This window comes from Marmota flaviventris, chromosome 6 (assembly GCF_047511675.1).
Source record: "Marmota flaviventris isolate mMarFla1 chromosome 6, mMarFla1.hap1, whole genome shotgun sequence".
In the NCBI taxonomy this organism is placed as follows: Eukaryota; Metazoa; Chordata; class Mammalia; order Rodentia; family Sciuridae; genus Marmota; species Marmota flaviventris.
The window spans coordinates 104,744,765-104,766,052 of NC_092503.1; the positions used below are offsets into that span (position 1 = coordinate 104,744,765).

Genomic DNA, 21,288 nt, shown 5'->3' on the forward strand with positions numbered 1-21,288 from the left:
TGATTTGATTGGCCTGGCAGAGGGCGGTGTCAGCCTCGGCTCCCTGATTGGCCTAGGAGGCGTTCGCGCTTGCACTGTTGCCGGGACTTACAGATGTGTTGACCTCTTGGCAAGTGAGGGGCGGGGGCGGTGTGCGTGGGGTCTGCGGCCCTTTCCCACAGAGCTGTCAGCAGCAAGTCCGCCAGTGAGTAGAGCTCTGCACCTGGGAGCCCGTCAGGCTTTCAGATACTTCCATTTTCATTTTTCTAGCTCGTCTCTGCTCTACCCCTTTTTCTCTTCTACTCTGTCCTGTCCTTCTTTTTGTTTTCCTTCCTACTGGAAAGGATAGCACTTTCCTCGACTTTCTTTCTTCTCAGGGTTAAATGTTCATTCAGGTCCTTGGGTATTTGGAGGCACCACTGCAAAGGTGCTCTTCAGTTCAGGAACAATGTCGCTGTCATCTCGGGCCACAGGAGTACCTATTAAGCAGAGCTCATTTTTCCTATGATTCCAGAGGGGTTGCCCCCCGGCTCCATGGCAGCCTTCCTTCTAGTCTCCGGCTCATGTTATTAGAGTTTTTCCAAAAAGGCGATGAGACAAAACGTAGTTGGGTTAGGAGTGAGAGATGGAATAGGAAAAACAGGTCTAAATAGGCAAAGTGTAAAATATTTACTTGCTCTTGGCTTTGTCTAGAAAGAGGTCTTTTAGAAGCTTGAAGCGTGCAAGGTTTTAAGCCACTTGATTTAACGCAGTATAATTTGTATTTAATGAATTCTTTATGCTAATATTAATTTGCACGTCCTTAGTTGCTAATATTAACTTACATCTCTAATCCAAAATGCCTGAACATGGGAGGTAGCTAGCCTTTCTTTAGGTACCCACATGAACAGTCAAACTTGAAAATGGTTTGGTTCAGAGTTTTTTTCCTACGTATATTTTCTGAAGGTGAGAGGAAGAATTTTATCACCTCTATTTAACCCATTCTAATCATCATATTTGTTTTGCATGTTGCTTCTCTGAATGCTTGAAGCCTTTCCTGTTGCATCTTCTAAGAAAATTCAGAAGTCCTATTGCCATCAATAGTGGTTATGTTCTTATTTTAAAAAATTTCCAACCTTCCCAATTTGCCATTTGGTTTTCAGGAAGTTTCTGTTTTACAGGGCTCTCTCCTGTCATTTGTCCAGGTTGAAGAAAGGTTCAGAGTATTTTGTGTGAAATAGATGTGGTACTTTCCATCTTCAATTTAGTCTCAGTTATCAAATTACCTTTTATATTATTGCTACAGGAATGGTTCAGTTATAGCTTCTTAATTTTTCTCATTAATCTTTTAAGCTAGTAAATACAAGGGTAGCTTGCAAAAAGATGGATGACAAGGACCCCCAGGTTTAATAAAATAAAAACCATAATACCTTTAAAACTTATGAGAGTTGTTTTTATGTTATTTATGTTTAGACTTTGTCCTAAGGACTTTTTACCTATTTGAGTGTATTGCATTTACAAAGATGTACCCTGATTCTTTATGAGCTTGTCTACTTTTTTTTTTCAAAAAAAAAAAAAAGAATCTATACATAACCTAGTTTTAATTTTTTATTTATTTTTGTATACTTACAGAAAGCACATACTTTATAGTTTCACAGTTTAATAAATTTACACAAATGCAATACATCTAAGTAATTGGCATTCAGTTCAAGACTATCACCTCAATGGGTTCCCTCTAGCTCCCTTTCTGTACTAGCTACCATAAGTAGCCACTTTTGATATAAAAATTAATTTTTATTGTTTCCTAAATATTTAAATAGCTACATAAAAAATTCTGTGTTTGCATATGCTGCAATTCAGTTATAGCTAATACTTCCACTAGTGAATTGTTTGTTATTTCATGACCCTATGGTGTTAGTCTTTTATGCTTCATTAAATCTAAGAAATGGTATGGAATATAGAATTTAAAATTCATTTATCTTGTGGGTTCACCAGTATAAAATAATATGGTATGATAAATTTATTAATCATGTTTGCATATAAAATAGTTTAAAATGATAATCTCTGTATACTGAGGCTGGATAACTCTAAAGTTATTCAGTAATTAAGATAAACAGTTTACTCTTTTCCTCTATGGGATTTTGATCAAGCCACTTTATTTCTTTATTTTTCTGAACTTCAATTTCTATATCTGTAAAGTGATGAAATTGGCTCCATCACTTAATGTAAGACTCTATGCTAGTTATTAAGAATACATAGAGGGGCTGGGTATATGGCTCAAGTAGTAGCGCGCTCACCTGGACTGCGTGAGGCCCTGGGTTCGATCTTCAGCACCACATAAAAATAAAATAAAGATATTGTGTCCAGGGGCTGGGTATGTGGCTCAAGCGGTAACACGCTCGCCTGGCATACGTGGGGCACTGGGTTGATCCTCAGCACCACATAAAATAAAGATGTTGTGTCCACCAAAAACTGAAAAATAAATATAAAAAAATTCTCTCTCTCTCTCTCTCTAAAAAAAAAAGATATTGTGTCCACCTTTAGCTAAAAAATAAATATTAAAAAAAATACATAGAGCTGGGCTCAGTGGTGCACACCTGTGATCCCAGCGATTCGGGAGACTGAGACAAGAGAATCATGAGTTGAAAGCTAGCCTCAGAAAAAGCAAGGTACTAAGCAACTCAGTGAGAGCGTGTCTTTAAATAAAATACAAATTAGGGCTGGGGATGTGACTCAGTGATAGAGAATCCCTGGATTCATTCCCCAGTACCCCCCCCCCCCAAAAAAAATACATAGAATACATAGCCCTAATGTTTGAGCAATTCGTAAACTGGAAGGAGCAAGATTACTGATGTGGCTATTTGGCCCAACTTCTGGATTCAGGGAGTCTGGAAAAATATTAATTAAAGGGAAGTTCTTTGAAATTAGGCTGTCAGTTGGGTATAGTGGTTTTCATGTGTAATCTCAACTGTGGGAAGGTTGAGACAGGAGAACCGAAAGTTCAAGGCCAGCCTCACCAATTTTGTTAGGCCCTTAGCAAATTTGTCAGACCCTGTTTTCTTTAAAAAAAAAAAAAGTAGAAGAAAGAAATAAATTAGGCTCTCTACATTCAAGTCTCTAAAATTAGGACAATATTGATACCTACCTGTTGGTATTTTCAGAATTAAAATTTCTGCTCTCTGTGAAGTCCTCAGGGCCTTCTGTGTGCCTGGCATATAGAAAATGCATGTTAAGAGATAATGCCTTAGCTGAATTAGCTAAATAAAAACAGGATATTTTAGGCTGAAGGGAGAACAGAACAAACTCATAAATCTTTCGCATCTGCAGTGAACTGTAGGGAATCCAGTATTTCAAGAATATAATATGTAGAGTACAAAGGAAGATGTGAGTTTAACACAGAATGTGGAGTGGACAAAGTCAGATGTGAGTTTGACAGGTTAGCAGAAACTGGTTATGGAAGTCTTAGATGCCTGTTTGATTTTTTTTACCACTTTTTTCGTTACCAGCTACAGTAATGCCTTTCATGAAGTAAATATTAATTAAAACTCTTTTAAATGAAAAAAATAGGAATTTATACTTTATCTTCAATATGATGCAGAACCTTTGAAAAATTTTGTGAGAATGTGACAAAATTTGCACTGGTGTCAGTGGGTAAATGGATTAGATGGTGCTAAGGCTGGTCAGTAAAGCCAACTAAGGGTCTAAAGAAGAAGAAGAAGAAGAAGAAGAACTAGAACAATTGTAAACGTGGAGAAAAGGAGCCAATATTAGGTGCAGAAAGTAGCAAAAGGGATATTTTAAAATATATGCAAACTATTTTTTTTTTATTTTTCTAGATCAGTTCTCAATTTCCTTGAGTATTTTCATGCTTCATCATGTTGAGGGCAAAGAATCAGCTTTTTTCACTTTCACCCCATTACCTGAAGCAGTTAAAAGAACCATCATCCTCCAGGCTCCGATGGATACGGTGTCTACATCAGCAGAAACCTCTTCATCCAGAATGGGCTGCCCTGGCCAAAAAACAGCTGAAAGGCAAAAACCCAGAAGACCTAATATGGCACACCCCAGAAGGGATCTCTATAAAGCCCTTGTATTCCAAGGAGGATACTAAGGACTTACCTGGAGAACTTCCAGGAGTGAAGCCATTCACACGTGGACCTTATCCTACCATGTATACTTTTAGGCCCTGGACCATCCGCCAATATGCAGGTTTTAGTACTGTGGAAGAAAGCAACAAATTCTATAAAGACAATATTAAAGGTGAGATTTTAACATGAGACATTATATTTCTAATTACACATAACTCCTAATCTTGGCTTTTTGGTTTTTTTGAGGAGACACTAATAATCTCTTTTAAGATATTCACTTTATAATTTTGTGATTAGAGACTATGCTGAAAAAAATGAATGTTTTTCAACTTCTGTGATTAAAAGGATAAGTGAGTTAGAACAAAGTGCTTATACCTTTATGTATAAAAGCAATTAGGTGAGGTGAAGTTGTATGAAGAAAAGACTTTTGCTTTACCTTTGAAAAGCTTTTAATTACTATTGTTGGAATAAGTATTGGAGGGGAAGATAGTTTAAATTGTGACCAAAGAAAGTAAAAAGAAAATGATAATATACTGGTAGATTCAGTGCAATCTTGCATTCATTCTCTGAAAATTATGTTTATAATTTCTTTTTCTGATCTATAATTAAATCATGTTGGTTACATGTTAAACTTGAGCATTCCTAAGTGTGTATTGTTAATGGAGGATTGAACATATGTTTAGTGTAGACTATATATTTATTTAAAAATTCTGGATGTGGTCTGGGGATGTAGCTCAGTAGTAGAGCTCTTGTCTAGCATGTAAAAGGTAGTGGATTCAATCTCCAGAATTACACCAAAAAACGGGGATGGGGTGTCTTTCATAATTCTGTTAGCTAAAACATCTTCTTCTGACCATGTTAAAGAACAAAAAAGTGAGTAAACAAATGCTCTTGTTTTAACTATATTTGAACAGCCCAATCTTTTCATGAGTTTTAGAAATATTTCAGTCAAAAACTGTCAAGAACAAACCAGGTGATTTGCCGCTTGAGCTTAAGCAACAAATCTCAGATAGACATGAGTATATGAGATACTATGATCGTTCTCTTCTTTCTCATTGATTTGGAACTCAGTTTTTACATTGTTAGCACATCAGAAACAACATCTAATATCTTTACTTAAAGATATCTAAGCATTAAAATGTTGTAAAATAGGGCTAGGACTGTGGCTCTGCGGTAGAGTGCTTGTCTAGCATATGCGAGGTCCTGGGTTTGATCCTCAGCACAAAAAAAAACCCCAAATAAATAATATAAAGGCATGTGTCCAACTACAACAACAACAAAAAAAATTTTAAAAATGTTGTAAAACATACAGTACTGAGACAAATCAGTGTTTTGTGTAGTGTTAAAGTAAATCAGTTCATTTTGATGCCATACTAATCTTACATAATATTTCCTTATATATTTAGCTGGTCAACAAGGGTTATCAGTTGCCTTTGATCTAGCAACGCATCGTGGTTATGATTCAGACAACCCTCGAGTTCGTGGTGATGTTGGAATGGCTGGAGTTGCTATTGATACTGTGGAAGATACCAAAATTCTTTTTGATGGAATTCCTTTAGAAAAAATGTCAGTTTCCATGACCATGAATGGAGCAGTTATTCCAGTTCTTGCAACTTTTATAGTAACTGGAGAAGAACAAGGTGTACCCAAAGAGAAACTTACCGGAACAATTCAAAATGACATACTAAAGGAGTTTATGGTCAGAAATACTTATATTTTCCCTCCAGAACCATCCATGAAAATTATTGCCGACATCTTCCAATATACAGCTAAGGTATACTTCATCATTATATGTTTTGCTGTACTTGTTTGAATATAGGAGTTTTTACAGAATTCTGTGACTTCACTTGAATATTGGAAAGGTCATTGTGTTTTATTGTTATGAGTTTTTGTCTTTGATGTAAAAGTCATTGTGTTTTATTGTTATTAGTTTTTGTCTTTGATGTATATTTTATGGTCTGACATTAGCCTGCACAATGTACATTTACTGTATTATCTTTATTGTTTAAATTTAATTTTATGATAATTGGTAGAGTCAGGGAAGTCTCATAATTTATAATTTTTATTTTTCTCCAGAATTCAGATATAGTTGAAATAGACACTGTTGTCAAGACAGATGGGCTCAGAATATCAGTGTATTTATGCTAAATGCAGGATTGAAAGATCTGAATTATATCTTCAACATCAATGGGGTCCCTAATATTCATCCCTGAATTAGATTCATCTTCCCTACTCAGTATTAGCTATAGAAATAGCATAGGAAAACATTTTCCTCCTCCTCCTTCATTTTCCTTTGAGCAGTTCATATATATTTCCACCTGTTTCTCAAATTTTACTTCTTGCTAGAATTGCTCTGCTTCTCCTTACCTACCTTAACATTAGTCCATTATTTAATGGCAAGGGGAAAATCTCTTCTCCATCTAATGTTTTTAAATCTTATTAATTCACACACAGGACTACAAAAAAAAAAAAAAAGAAAAAGAAAAGAAAAAAGATACTTAATTCATTCACCCTTGTATAATTATGGCTATCTCCACAAGCATTGGTATGCAGCTTCCCATTTGATATTAGGTTTTACACTTTATAATTTTACTTCTTTTCATGAACAGCATCTGCCCAAATGAAGTGTATTGCATATACTTATGCATTTCTGTCACTTTTAGATTTCAAGAACATGTACATAGGAGGATCGTGTTTAGCAGCATATAGCAAACACACAAATATCAGTAACTTAAACTAAATAGAAGTCAGTTTCATCTAAAGAAGTCAGAAGATGGACAGTCAGGGGACTGCTTAAATGGAATCTCAGTATTCATCAGGGTTCCAGGCTCCTTTTATCTTGCTTCTCTTTTACTGTTAGTGTGTCAGCTCTGGTTAAGGAAGGAAGTAGACCAGGTATGTGTCAGAGGAAGAGAGACCAAGCTCCTCCAATTAAAAATGAACTTCCATAGGGAACACACCAAACTCCCACTTGTAATTCAGTGGATGCAAATACTAGTAAAAGAACAGTGGAAATGTAGGGCTTCGTATTTTGCTATTCTGAATTTATGGTTCCACTAATAGAGGAAGGGGGAGAATGATTATTGTATAGATAATAGCAGTCTGTGCTATTTTATAGTTGGGTATTTCATCTTGTGAAAGATTCTAATGCCATCCACAAGTTCAAAATCTCTTGATAACAATCCTTCATATAAGTGATATAATGCCAACTTCAGATACTGATCAAATAATGTTACTTTGAAGGACTTTGTGAATGTGAATTTTTGTATTTTTTAAAGAATTTTAAATTTTGGCAAAATAATAGGTCATAAAATTACCATCCTAACCATTTTAAGTATACAGTTCAGTAGCATTGAGTACGTTCACATTGTTGGGTAACCGTAACTATCATTTATTTCCAGAACTTTCTCCTCTAGCAAAACTGAAACTCTATTATATCTATTAATCAATAAGTACCCATTCTGCCCTCCCTACTACTCTTGGAAACCACCATTTTACTTTCTATCTCTGTGAATTTGATATTCTAAGTGCTTTTATAAGAGGAATCATAGACTAATGCCTTTGTGTACCTGCCTTATTTTGTTTAGTGTAGTATCTGGAAGATTTTTGAGTATGTACTATATGCTGGAATAATACTAAATTGTTTAGATGAGTCATTTCATTTAATCCTAAAACAATTCGATGAGAAAGTTATAGTTATTGCCTCTATTTTGTAGTTTAGGAAACTAAGGAATAGACAGACTGAGAGACATGCGTACAGTCTCAGCTAGTTGAGTGGCACAGAATCTGAGCTCTCTGATTCGAGAGTGTGTCCTTTTAAACACTGTACAATTTCTTTGTGATTGAGTTTTTATTATTTGATATTTAGTTAATTCTGGAAGGATAATAATTTTTGAACTCTGTAGAACACTTGTGATTATATACTTTATCTAACATGAAATTTTAGGGTAAGAGTGGAAATGCAGTTCTTTTAGTGATTGTGGTAAAAAGAACCCAACTGAGATATGCTTAGCATTAAATCTAACAATAAATCAAACCAATTTTTATCTTTAAAATTTTTTTTAGTTATCGATAGACCTTTATTTTATTCATTTATTTATATGTGGTGCTGAGAATCAAACTCAGTGCCTCACACGTCAGACAACTGCTTTACCACTGAGCCACAACCCCAACCCCCATTTTTTATTTTTTAGCCTTCCTTTTATCTTGTTTCATTTGAAAATAATTTTTCCACTGTGTGCTTATTCATGTTTGATGCCTTCATTCCAAAGAGTAAATGAATAACTAGTAAATAATATCAAATCGATACATCTTCTTCTGAGGCCAGAGTATTGGTTTGGAATCAATGATATTTTCTTTTATTTAATCTAAAGAATGGTTAATGCAGATTCTTTCCATTAGAAAAATAAAACAGGTTCAGTCTTTTTGATGATTTATGGATAGATCTTTTAAATTTGAGATGGAATTTAGTATAGCAATCCTTAAATGTATTCAGTAAATAGTATGAATTATCAAGTATATCTGACTTGAACATCATTTTTTAATAATTGCTCTTAGAAAATTGTTTTAATACAATCTCCTAATATTTTTGTTCACTTGTGATTTTTATTTTATATAGCACATGCCAAAATTTAATTCAATTTCAATAAGTGGATACCATATGCAGGAAGCAGGAGCCGATGCCATTCTGGAACTGGCCTATACTATAGCAGATGGATTGGAGTACTGTAGAACTGGACTCCAAGCTGGCCTAACAATTGATGAATTTGCACCAAGGTAAGTAAATTAAATTTAGATATTGTCTCAAAATTAAGAAGATTCTTAAAACCATTTTATTACTGTGCAGCAAAATATGTTGACAAAATGGATTTACAAATATAAATGTCATGCTAGTTTTGGATTGTCTTATGTTTTATCTATGTGTTAATGAGAGAATAATTGAATACTGTTTATTGACAAATTATATTAAAATGTAAACATAAGATTAAGCAATTTTACTTTTATTAATTTTTCCATTTGAAAATATGGAAATCATCTGTTACTTTTTTCTGTTGTACTTATGTAATATAAATATTGTATGCACAGTGCTATGAAACGTGTTTCAAAAAAATCTTGTTAATAAAGTTGTATGAAAAAGTAAAAGGAAAAATATGGTTTATAAAGTATTTACTTGTTAAGCTTTGCTCTGAGCCAAGCACTAACCTGTATGCTGGCAGTACAGCACTTGGAAAACATGACTTCTGCCTTTTAGAGATCAGTGAATGTTCCTATATACCAGGATGTTGCATATTTTTTATGATAGCAGTTCTCAAAATGTGGTCCAAGGACTCATGGGGATTGCTAGACCTTTAATGGGGCCTTCAAGGTCAAAGCTGTTTTCATGACTAACTTACAACTTTATTTGCCTTTTTCACTTTAATTCTCCCAAGATTATAGTGGAGTTTTCCAGAACTCACATGAGATGCAATGTTGCAACAGATTGAATGCAGCATCAGATCTAAGACTACAAAAATTGTTACAGACATTTGCAAAAAATGTAAAAATAATGATTTTTTATTACAATTTTTGTGTTAGAGAAGTATACCTATTTTCATAAAAATATTACTTAATGTTAACATGTTGTAAGTTTATTGTTGTTTTTAAATGAACTAGTAAATAAAATATTGATAGATATTACCCAAATGAAGAAATATTCCTTAGGATCTTCATTAATTTTTAAGAGTTTAAAGAGTTTGTGGGGGAGCTGGGGTTGTGGCTCAGAGGTGGTGTGCTTGCCTGGCATGCATGGGGCACTGGATTCGATCCTCAGCACCACATAAAAATAAAATAAAGGTACTGTGTCCACCTACAAATAAAAAATTTTAAAAAAAAGTTTGTGGGACCAAAATATTTGAAAAATACTATATTAGGAACTTCTTCCAAATATACATGAAGTATTTTTTTAATTAAGTTTTGGTTTCTTAAAGTTCACCTTGTTTTATTTAAGATATCATAACCTTTGTGGTTTTAGAAGTGATTAAGTAACCTGTATCAACTACAGAATATAAGATAGCAGAGAATGGTAAAATTAGAGACAAATTGGAGAAAAATCTGCTCAGACCAAATCATAAATAGTATGAAAAAAATTCCAAACTTTTTTTGTGTGTGTGGTACTGGATATTGAAACCAGGGGTGCTTTACCCCTGAGCTGCACTCCCAGCTCTTTTAATTTTTTAAAAAATTGTGATACAGGGTCTCACTAAGTTGCTAACACTGGCCAGAAACTTGGAATCCTCCTGCCTTTCCAGTGCTATAATTTCAGGTGTGCACTACCCCTACCCCGCCAAAAAATGTATTTTTGCTACCCATTCAAAGCAAGTTTGACATTTATTCCCTCCATAAAAAACCCTGCCTTACATACTGAATATTGCTAAAATATTTTTTATTTTTTAGAAAATGAATATTTAATCAAGGACACATTAGGAGATTATTTCCTAAGGAAAAACAATTGCAAATTGAATAGTTTTTAGGCTACTTCTAAGCTATTTCTTCTACATGCATAAAATTATACTTTTGTATGTTAAGGTTTGCACATACTTATATATGTGTGTATTTTTTAATTCAAATTAAGATGTTTGATATTAAAATCTGGATATTGATTTTCTAGTGTGTTAATTTTCTGTTTTATATTAATTAATTAATTTTCTGTTTTATATTGTTAAATTTAAGCAAATTCTGGATTTAACATTATTGTTTTAGGTTGTCTTTCTTCTGGGGAATTGGGATGAACTTCTATATGGAAATAGCAAAGATGAGAGCTGGGAGAAGACTGTGGGCTCATTTAATAGAGCAAATGTTTCAGCCTAAAAATTCTAAATCTCTTCTTCTAAGAGCACATTGTCAGACATCAGGATGGTCACTTACTGAACAGGTATGTATATAATTCAAAATAGAGAATATTAATGAAGAAAATGAATATTTCCTTATACCAACATGGTACAAGCATGTAGAATTTATCTGTTAACATTTGAAAAATCATAAATATTCAGAAGCATAAAACACACTTAAATTTGTATTTATCATATTGCATAAATAAAATTTGCTCCATCTAGTGGTTAACAATATAATATCATTTAAATCTTACAGTGCTGTTTTACGTTTTTAAGGGAATTTCTCCTTTAGGTATATGTAGAAGGTAGCAATCAAAAATAGCTTGGCATGGCGACTTATGCCTTTAATCCCAGTGGCTTGAGAGGCTGAGATAGGAGCGAAAGCAAGCCTCAGCAAAAGTAAGGTACTAAACAACTTAATGAGACCCTGTCTCTGAAAAAAATAGAAAATAGGGTTAGAGATGTGGCTCAGTGGTTGAGTGCCCCTGAGTTTAATCCTTGGTACCAAAATAAATAAATTTTGATACCAAAAATAAATAAATAATAAAATAAAATAAATTAAACAAAGGAGTGAAAGGAAGATCAATAGAGTAGAGAAGGGAGAAAAGTGGGAGGGAAGAGGGGACAAAAAGGGAGGGGGAATGGGGATTGAAGTAAAATACTATGTATAATTATAATGCTGTAATAAAAATAAATTTTTTAAAAAGTAAAAAATATTTGATGATGAGAAAAATCTAAAATCATAATTTAATTACTACTATCATATAGTTTTAATAGGAGTCTTAATATAAAACTGAGTAATTAAAAGTTGATATCATATATATGCATTTTGTTTATAAAAGCTCTGTGTTCAAGCAAGCATTAGAGCAAGCAGACCATTTAAATACTATTATCTCTGGGGTTATTTATTTTAATTCTATTTTATTACACTAAAATTTTATGGTCATAATCTTGTCTCTTTTTTTCTCTCAGTGAATAGATGTTTAATGATTACATAAAGAGCAAGTAATTTATAAAGATTATTCATTTCTTAAATACTATTATTAAAACTATTCTTTGGGCTGGGGATGTGGCTCAAGTGTTAGCGCGCTCGCCTGGCATGCATGCGGCCCGGGTTCCATCCTCAGCACCACATACAAACAAAGATGTTGTGTCTGCTGAAAAACTAAAAAATAAATAAAATTCTCTCTCTCTCTCTCTCAAAACAAACAAACAAAAACAATACAAAACTATTCTTTATATCATTGATGGAGACATATATATTCCAAAAATTTACAGGATGGACTCTTCTAAGATGCATACATTTGCAATTTTTTATAAGGAGTACAAAAAGGGCCAAGTTTGGAACCTTGGCTACATTTCAAAACCTCAAATAATTCATTCATAATCTAATATGGTATCAGATTTTATCATTTTTCAAAATCAAAAGAAAAAATATCAATAGAGTAGAGGAGGGAAGAGGGGACAAAAAGGGAGGGGAAATGGGGATTGAAGTAAAATTCAATATTCCTAAGTTTTACTTCACACCTATATGTAAAAATATTCCTCTCTCCAAAATAATTGTATAGTGTTCTGTAGTTTTGGTTATGTTTTTAAAAACAGTGCCATTTAATTGGCAATTTTTTGCACAAATAATGTTGCATGCATGTATTTGTAAAAATGCATTTTTTTTTGCACAGTATGACTAAAATCTATCAACTATTTCATAATATTACCAAATTACCCTCCAAAGATTCAAAATATAGTTCCATCAACAATATATGAGAATACCTATTTTCCCATAATAAATTATATATTATTTAAACTTGTACTATTTGCATATATCTGTATTTTTTCAAATGCCTTTTGGCATGGGGTTAGAAATGATGGTGGAATATGATGATCATTATTATTCAAAATACATCTATGAAGACATGAATTGTTGTGAATATATGTTGTATACAACCAGAGATATGAAAAATTGTGCTCTGTATGTGTAATAAGAATATATGCATTCCACTGTCATATATAAAAAAAAAATTAAAATTACTGAAATTACATAGGAACTTGACAGTGTGCAAATTTAGTCTAGAATAATAAGTGAAAAATGAAGCACAGCATATAATATAAAACATAATAGCCTAGAAGTAAAATAAAAAACCAGGAAAATAAATTCATTGTGAATACTTCATACAACAATAATTGTAATGAAAAACAAAAATTCTGTAAAATCGCAGTTTTCATATGAAGAATGAAAACTAAGTAATTTAGTGAAAATGTAATATGTAATGTTCTACTAAAGGAACAAATTTTGGAGCCAGGCTCAATGGTGCACACTTGTAATCTCAGCAGCTCAGGGAGGCTAAGTCAAGAGGATCATGGGTTCAAAGCTAGTCTCAGAAACTTAGCAAGACCGTAAGCAGCTTAGTAAGACCGTGTCTCAAAATGAAAAATTTAAAAAGGGGTGAAGATGAGGCTCAGTGGTTAAGTGCTCATGGGTTCAATCCCTGGCACTCACTCTCCCCCCTGCCTCAAAATTGAATGAAGTTCAAATTTTGGAACAGGGAAATAAAGTAGGTTACAAAATTATAAACAGTGGAAAATGAATTATTAACATTAAAGTAGGTATTAAGTGAACCACAGTGGATTTAGAAAACAAAGTTGAAAGATAATCTTGTCTTTATACATGTTCATTTTACATAAAGTGTTTTGATATGTTTAAAAGTAATTTATAATTTTAAAGTTCCATTGCTTTTATAAATTTAAAAATGAATTACAGCTTATATGTTCCATATGAAATATAACTTCAGGTCCTTATAAAAATGGAGAAAGAGATTTTGAGTTTGGGAGAAATTTTAACAATACTTTTTTATCTCAATTTGCTTACTTTATAAGCTAAGGAAACTAAAGTTCAGGGAAATAAAATGAGTTTCTCAAATTATAATTAGGAACATAGTAAGTTCTAACCCAGATTTCATACCCCATAGTCCATTGTTCATTTTATTATTCATTTTTTATTTGTTTTAATTAGTTATTCATGTATTGAGTGTCTATTTTGTGCATATCGAGGAGGTCCATACTTTGATTTCTAAAATATAATTGGAAGACAGAGAATTAGGAGATGAGGGCTCATAAAATCTAAGGAGAAAATACATGATATTGTTATCAAATATTTATGAAGTATAAAAGTGGGCACAACAAATGTTTGATATTTCACAATGCTTTAGTTCCTGAGCGTATACTGTACAGTTGGTTTTTAATTCTAATTCCACTAATAATCACTAATTTGTCTTAAGTTTATTTGATATTTTGAAGCCTAATGTGGACATTGGCATAGAAAGTGGGCAGCTTAATTATATCTGCTTAATTATATCCTTTTATAATCACAACATCTATCAACTGTTTCCTTATTTTGTTGTTTCTATTTCTTACCAAATGTTTTAGGATCCCTACAATAACATTATCCGAACTGCAGTAGAAGCAATGGCAGCTGTGTTTGGAGGGACTCAGTCTTTGCACACAAATTCTTTTGATGAAGCTTTGGGTTTGCCAACTGTGAAAAGTGCTCGAATTGCCAGAAACACACAGATCATCATTCAAGAAGAATCTGGCATTCCTAAAGTGGCTGATCCTTGGGGGGGTTCATATATGATGGAATCTCTCACAAATGATGTTTATGATGCTGCCTTAAAGGTCAGTTTCTCCTCTTTGCAGCTTTGCTGTCAAGATTTATAAATTTATAATGACTGATACATTTATGTATCAAAGTTCTTGGGAGTTTTGTTTGCCTTATAAATCTAATCATTTTTAAACTTATATCAAGATTTAGAAAATGTGAGAAAAGGGGAAATTCAGATTTGATTTTGTAGTTTTCAAAATTGAAACAATTTAAAAATGTTTGTTTTTATGTTAAAGTATTTCACTCAAAGAGTTAAAAAGACTGCTAAAGTTAAAGAACTTTTACCAAAAAAAAAAAGCAGTCATTAGCTTTTCACTTATTTTTTTTCTATTTCTTGGCATATGCTTCATACTTTTGTTTGTTGTCCTTTTTGTTTTTATCTACTTTAAAGTCATACATGACTCTTTCTTCTAATTTTGTCATGTTTAAACATTAGACAGCATTTATTCTTTTCTTAGTATGATAGTTTAGTATTTTAGCTCACTTGTAGTACTTTCCCTGTCTCTTATCGAATTCCTTCCCAAGTGTTCTGATGTTCTCATTTGATTTAAAGTGGTTTCTCTCTAAGATGTTGATCATTGTTGTCCTTTGGCTTCTCCTTGCTTTTATGCTAAGAATACTTTTTCACTTCTTCTATGTTGTATTCTGAATCCTGAATCTCATGCTTCTGTTTTTCTGAAGCACTTCTTTTTTAAAAAAGTTTTAGAGGCTATTTGTGGCTCAGTGGTAGAGTGCTCGTCTAGCACGCATGAGGCACTGGGTTCGATCCTCAGCACAACATAAATATAAAATAAAGATATTGTGTCTACCTAAAACTAAAAAATAAATATTTTTAAAAAAAGTTTTAAAATTTGACAGTACATTTGACATATTATACATACATGAAGTATAACTTACTCTAATTAGGATCCCATCCTTGTGATTGTACATGATATGGAGTTCCACTGGTCATGTATTCATATACGAACATAGGAGAGTTATGTCTGATTCATTCTACTATCTTTCCTAATCCCATTCTCCCTCCCTTCCCTTCATAATGTTGGCAAGGATGTGGGAAAAAAGGTACACTTATACATTGCCAGTGGGACTGCAAATTGGTGCAACAACTATGGAAAGCAGTATGGAGATTCCTCAGAAAACTTTAGTCTTCTCCCAAGATTAAAGTGAAGTTTTCTGTCTTTAGAATATACTTGTTATTTTGTTATTGTCTTTTCAACAGAAAACTTTAAACTCACAAGTTCTAATTAATTCCCTTGCTAGCTATTTAATTCCTTTCTTATGAAATATTGACTTTCAGCTTATAATTTTATTGTATTGTTAGTAATTATATAATAACACTCAGAGCTAATTTGTGTTCTTTAAATTTTTCTTATTGTGTTCTAGTTTTATTACTCTGTTTTTCTTATTGTTAGCTCATTAATGAAATTGAAGAAATGGGTGGAATGGCCAAAGCTGTAGCTGAGGGATTACCTAAACTTCGAATTGAAGAATGTGCTGCCCGAAGACAAGCTAGAATAGATTCTGGTAAGAAACAATGGAAGAGTATGTGTATGAAATCCAGTATCAAGAAATACCAATTTTTGTTTGATGATAACATATAGTTAATAAAACAAAAATAATTTTTGAGAAAAATCTCTCTATATATCCATATATGTTTATATTTTTGTATTTGTGCCTGCATAGATGTATGTAGGCAAGCATATATATGTATCCATGAATGTATACCCATGTATATATATATATATACATAGATGAGTGTAACATTTTGAAGATTACACTATCAGTGATTATTGTGTTCTATATTGGCATATTCATTCATTCATTCAATCTATGAATCCTTTTTACCATGTTAAGTTTGAAGCATTTGCTGTGTCTGGGCATACAACTATGATCAGGCCAGATCTAAACTCTGTGCCAGAGAACTTACATTCTGGGGAAAGAGAAAATGAATAAGTAAAAACAGTAATTACAGATTGTGTTAATTGCTATGAAGGAAATAAAGAATATAAGCTAGGGTAGGAATGTTAAGATGTGTTTAGATAAGAATAATAATCTGTTAATTTGAGGCAAAATATATTTTTTATCATGTAAGGAGGTGCCTTTTTAATTCTGATTAATCACTTATAGATAGTAAAAAGTGTTTGTATTTTATTTATTTATTTATTTTGTTTGTCTGTTTTGGTACTGGGGATTGAACTCAAGGGCACTTGACCACTGAGCCACATCCCCAGCCCTATTTTACATTTTATTGAGACAGAGTCTCACTGAGTTGCTTAGCGCCTCTCATTTTGCTGAAGCTGTCTTTGAACTCATGATCCTCCTGCTGACTCAGCCTTCTGAGCTGCTGGGATTACAGGTGTGTGCCACCATGCCCAGCTGTATTTTATGTTTGAAAGTGATTTACTGTAAGAAAATCCAAGAAAATTTAGAAAAGCTGTTGGGTGTTGATTCTCTAGCTTTTAAATCTTGCATGGTAACTGCTCTGATTACTTATGTTTTGTAATGTTGTAAGAAGGCTTATCAGGAACACTGAAAAAGCATGTAGTTTGGGAGAAAATAAAAGTCCTCCTTCATAGAAATTCTCATATGCAACTGTACTTTCCCCTTGCACCTTCACCCCAAATTTGAGATTTGCTGTTCTATACTGAAGTTTCATTAAAAGTTAGGAATATTACTTTTATTGTTATGGAAAATACATGATAATTACAGCATCATTGTTAGGCAATTATTTGTGAATAGAATCTCTATATTATTTTCCTTTTGGAAATTTATAGGTTCTGAAGTAATTGTTGGAGTAAATAAGTACCAGTTGGAAAAAGAAGAATCTGTAGAAGTTCTGGCAATTGATAATACTTCAGTGCGTAAGACGCAGATTGAAAAACTTAAAAAGGTATGAATGGCTATTATTTTATAAGTATTTTCTGTTTTCTGGATGCTGGATAATTCCTTACATTGTCCTGTTTTAATCTTCACAACAATTGCATGAGATGGGTATTACTCCTATCTTTTTAACAACAGAGAAACTAAAGATAAGAAACTTGATTGGGATAAATGAACAGCCAAGACTCAATTGAAGTCTGTTGACACCAGAAACTCAAGTATTTTTAAACTATGATATTTGCCCCTGTGAAACTTATATTTTAGTATTAAAATAATTGTACCTTACATAATTTACTGATTAGAACTGAGGCTTATATAATTATGTAAATCACTCAAAAGTAAAAAAAAAAAAGAAAAGAAAGTTCAGAGTCCATTTTTGAATCTAGGGCTTTTCATTGTAATTTCTTTCTACTATGATACTACTATGAAAGAATGATTTGCTTTCTGATTATTAAAATCCAACGATAGATATGCTACAGTTTATAATGAACTTAATTTTGAGTATTATATATTTATTTTGATTATGTATCCTTTTTATTTTCAGTTCCTCATTGAGATAAGTAAAATTATGTAAAATACCAAAATAGATAAAACATTAATTTTTACTGCTGTAACCTGTGTATTTCTCTTGTAACAAGCTACCTGGAGCTCCTAATCTCTGGCATTTGTAATTACTCGCTATTTCTAAGTCACAAAACAAAATCCCACAATGATTTTTCTTTGTTCCCTTTTCTTCTGGTTATTTAAAACTGCCCAGTTATATTGAATGCATGATTGTCGGTGTCAAATTTTTTTCATTGTTAGTGGTAGGTGTTTAATGATATCGTTTACACATACACTTTCAATCTAATCAGGAATAACAATGATTTTTCACTCTTATAATTTTATCATTTTTAAGAAAGACCCTATTTAGCATGTACCATTTTATTTTCAGTGATCTCCAAAGTCTTAGTATTTATTTTGTTAAGAGAAAACTTTTTTCCTTCTCCAGTACTTTAGGTTCTTATTAACTCTATACCCTCAAGCTTGAGGGATTCCATTTATCATAAACAATGATAAGCCTTATTTTTGGTAAGAAAGAGAAATTCAGTAAGGACAATAGTGCAATAATTGTTAACATTTTTTGAGCACCTTATATGTACCACACACTGTGCTAAGTTCTTTTCTTAGACTGTTGTTTTTCTATATTATTTTGCTTTGTAGGTATTTACTATACTTATTACTTTACAGGGATCCAATGATAAGATGTTAATTCATATATATGTTATACTGGCTGTAAATGCAGAAGCTCTTGTTTCCTAAAACCATGAAATTCTTAATTCTTAATGAAATTCTTAATTCTTAAATTTCTTTCATAAAATTGAGATTTATTGAGTGCCAGTGCTATACTAGGAATTGTTTTAGGTATGCATTTTCTCATTTCATCCTTGTCAGAACTGTTTTTTTTTTTCATAAATCCAATTTGACAGAAGATTGATATAAAGAGATGTTAATAATTTTCTTTTATACTATCAGCTAGTAAATGTCAGAGCTGGAACTTGAACCCAAATGTTGTTCCTATGCCTGTGCTTTCAACTCCATGCTAGTGTCATCCCAACTTTTTGGAACGTGACTCACAGTTAAAAGTACATTTCACCTACATGCCTGTCTACATACACTCATGTGAATGTGCTCATAACTGAAATAAAAGTTTTACAAAACAGTACTTTTTCAAACTATGAGCCATCCACTTAGATATTTTCTATTCTATTTCTTTTCTAATTATAGTTCACTAATTCTATATCATCATCCAATGGATTAAAACCACCATTCAAGAAACACCATACTACTATATTGCCTCCCTTATAATAGAAAAAGCTTGCAAATTAGATTACATAAAATGAAAATATATATAGAAAAATGAGCATTTCCATAGAGTTTGGAGTGGAATTTTTCTATACCCTAATGTAAATTTTTCATCCCACCTCTTATTATAGATTCTATATGATTTTTTGGCAGCATTTTGAACAGTATCATATTTTAGGCTTATTTTCAGATGGTACAGCTTATAAAACATTGAATTTGAGTAACCATTTTGGCAAATTGTTGGCAGAGAAGAGTAGAGCTAGGATCTACTGGAAATGTTTTTAACCATAATTTACATTGTTTGTTTTTCTCTCTCTTTCTGTCACCTCTTGGGATTATTTTAAACACAAAGAACAGCAATATATGTATAGGTATTATTACCAATATATTGTTAATTAGCTAAAGGAAACTTAAAATTTAACTAAAATATTTTCTAAGTTCTGATCTATTTCTTTCCTTCTTACTATGAATCTTTAATATTCTGTTGAAATAATTCTATAAAAGATGCACTTGTTTTCAATGTCTTGCTACTTTAGGAAAGTCTAAGTAGCTATATCAGCAGTAGTATTTCCCTGTTTGTTTCTGATTTGTTAGTATTGTATTGAATTAGTACTATTTTAGGAGATCCTGAGTGAATGAATTGTATGAATGAATGTACTTCTTAGGTTATATATTATTCTCTTTATTTCTTCTCTCATTTTTGAGGTTAGGATTACAGAAAATTTCATATTGTATATGTCAGGGTCTAATCTCCTAATATCTGTTTTTTTTTTAATTTCAATTTTTTAGTTTTAGGTGGACACAGTATCTTTATTTTATTTTTATGTGGTGCTGAGGATCGAACCCAGTGCCTTGCGCATGCCAGACGAGCGCGCTACCACTTGAGCTACAACCCCAGCCCCTAATATCTGTTTTATTACATGTTGATGTAAATTTTCCTCTTTTTTTTTTTTTTTTTTTTTTACCTTTTTTATAAGATCAAATCCAGCAGGGATCAAGCTTTGGCTGAACGGTGTCTTGCTGCACTAACCCAGTGTGCAGCCAGCGGAGATGGAAATATTTTGGCTCTTGCAGTGGATGCAGCTCGTGCAAGGTGAGGATATATACTACAAGTTTTTGAAATACTAAAAGTTGATCACTTTACTTCTTCAGAATGTACTTAAGTGAAATATTCTTCCTGTAAACCTGAAAGCTCAAAGGAAAATAATGGAAAACATAACAACTTTAATTATTATTTTTCCTTAAGTATCTGTACATTTGAAACATTAATATACTTTGGGGTAGTGATACTGGTGATTGAACCCAGGGGCACTGTACCTCTGAGCTACACCACCAGCACTTTTTATTTTGTATTTTGAGACACTCTTGCTAAATTGCCCAGGCTAGCTTTGAACTTGTGATTCTCCTGCTTCAGCCTCCTGAGTTGCTGTGATTGTAGGCAAGTGTTACTGTGTCCCACATTAGTATACTGTGAATTGGTTATATTAATGCTTGTATATTACATTGTGGCTCAGGACATTTGAAGCTATTATAAAGAATCTATTTCACAGCTTTGTAGATTGAAATTTGCTATGCTTACAAGTATATTGTCAAGGTGAACCAACTTGATATTTAACCCATTAGACAGGCCTTGGTGGTATATGGGTAACATTTTTTTGAGAATTGAATAAACCAATTGTCATGCTATATATTTTGAATTATTCTTAATCCTGAAGGAAACAGAAGAACCATCTTCCCTGTCCCAATCATTTTCCCTGAATCCCTATTCCAATCATTTTCTCTTCTTGCTAAAGGGATTGTTTTAAAAACAGAGTAGTTGGTTTTTGTTGTTGTTTGGTACTGGGTATTTAACCCAGGGGTACTTTGCACTAAGCTACTTCCTCATTCTCACTAAGTTGCTGAGGGTCTCAATAAATTGCTGAGGCTGAACTTAAACTTGCAATCCTCCTGCCTCAGCCTCCTCAGTTCTAGGATTGCAGGCATGCATCAC

General features: G+C 32.6%; 1 protein-coding gene across 1 annotated transcript in view; it reads left to right on the forward strand.

Annotated features, from left to right (window-relative positions):
* Positions 1-59: 59 nt before the first annotated feature.
* Positions 60-21,288, forward strand: part of Mmut (methylmalonyl-CoA mutase) — a 33,336-nt gene continuing 12,107 nt past the window's right edge. The window contains exons 1-9 of the mRNA XM_027938275.2: positions 60-184; positions 3,795-4,218; positions 5,453-5,820; positions 8,665-8,822; positions 10,785-10,956; positions 14,339-14,587; positions 15,986-16,097; positions 17,348-17,463; positions 20,276-20,391. Of these exons, the coding sequence (XP_027794076.1) occupies positions 3,834-4,218; positions 5,453-5,820; positions 8,665-8,822; positions 10,785-10,956; positions 14,339-14,587; positions 15,986-16,097; positions 17,348-17,463; positions 20,276-20,391 (1,676 nt within the window). The 5' untranslated portion in view covers positions 60-184; positions 3,795-3,833. The remainder of the gene's footprint in view (positions 185-3,794; positions 4,219-5,452; positions 5,821-8,664; positions 8,823-10,784; positions 10,957-14,338; positions 14,588-15,985; positions 16,098-17,347; positions 17,464-20,275; positions 20,392-21,288) is intronic.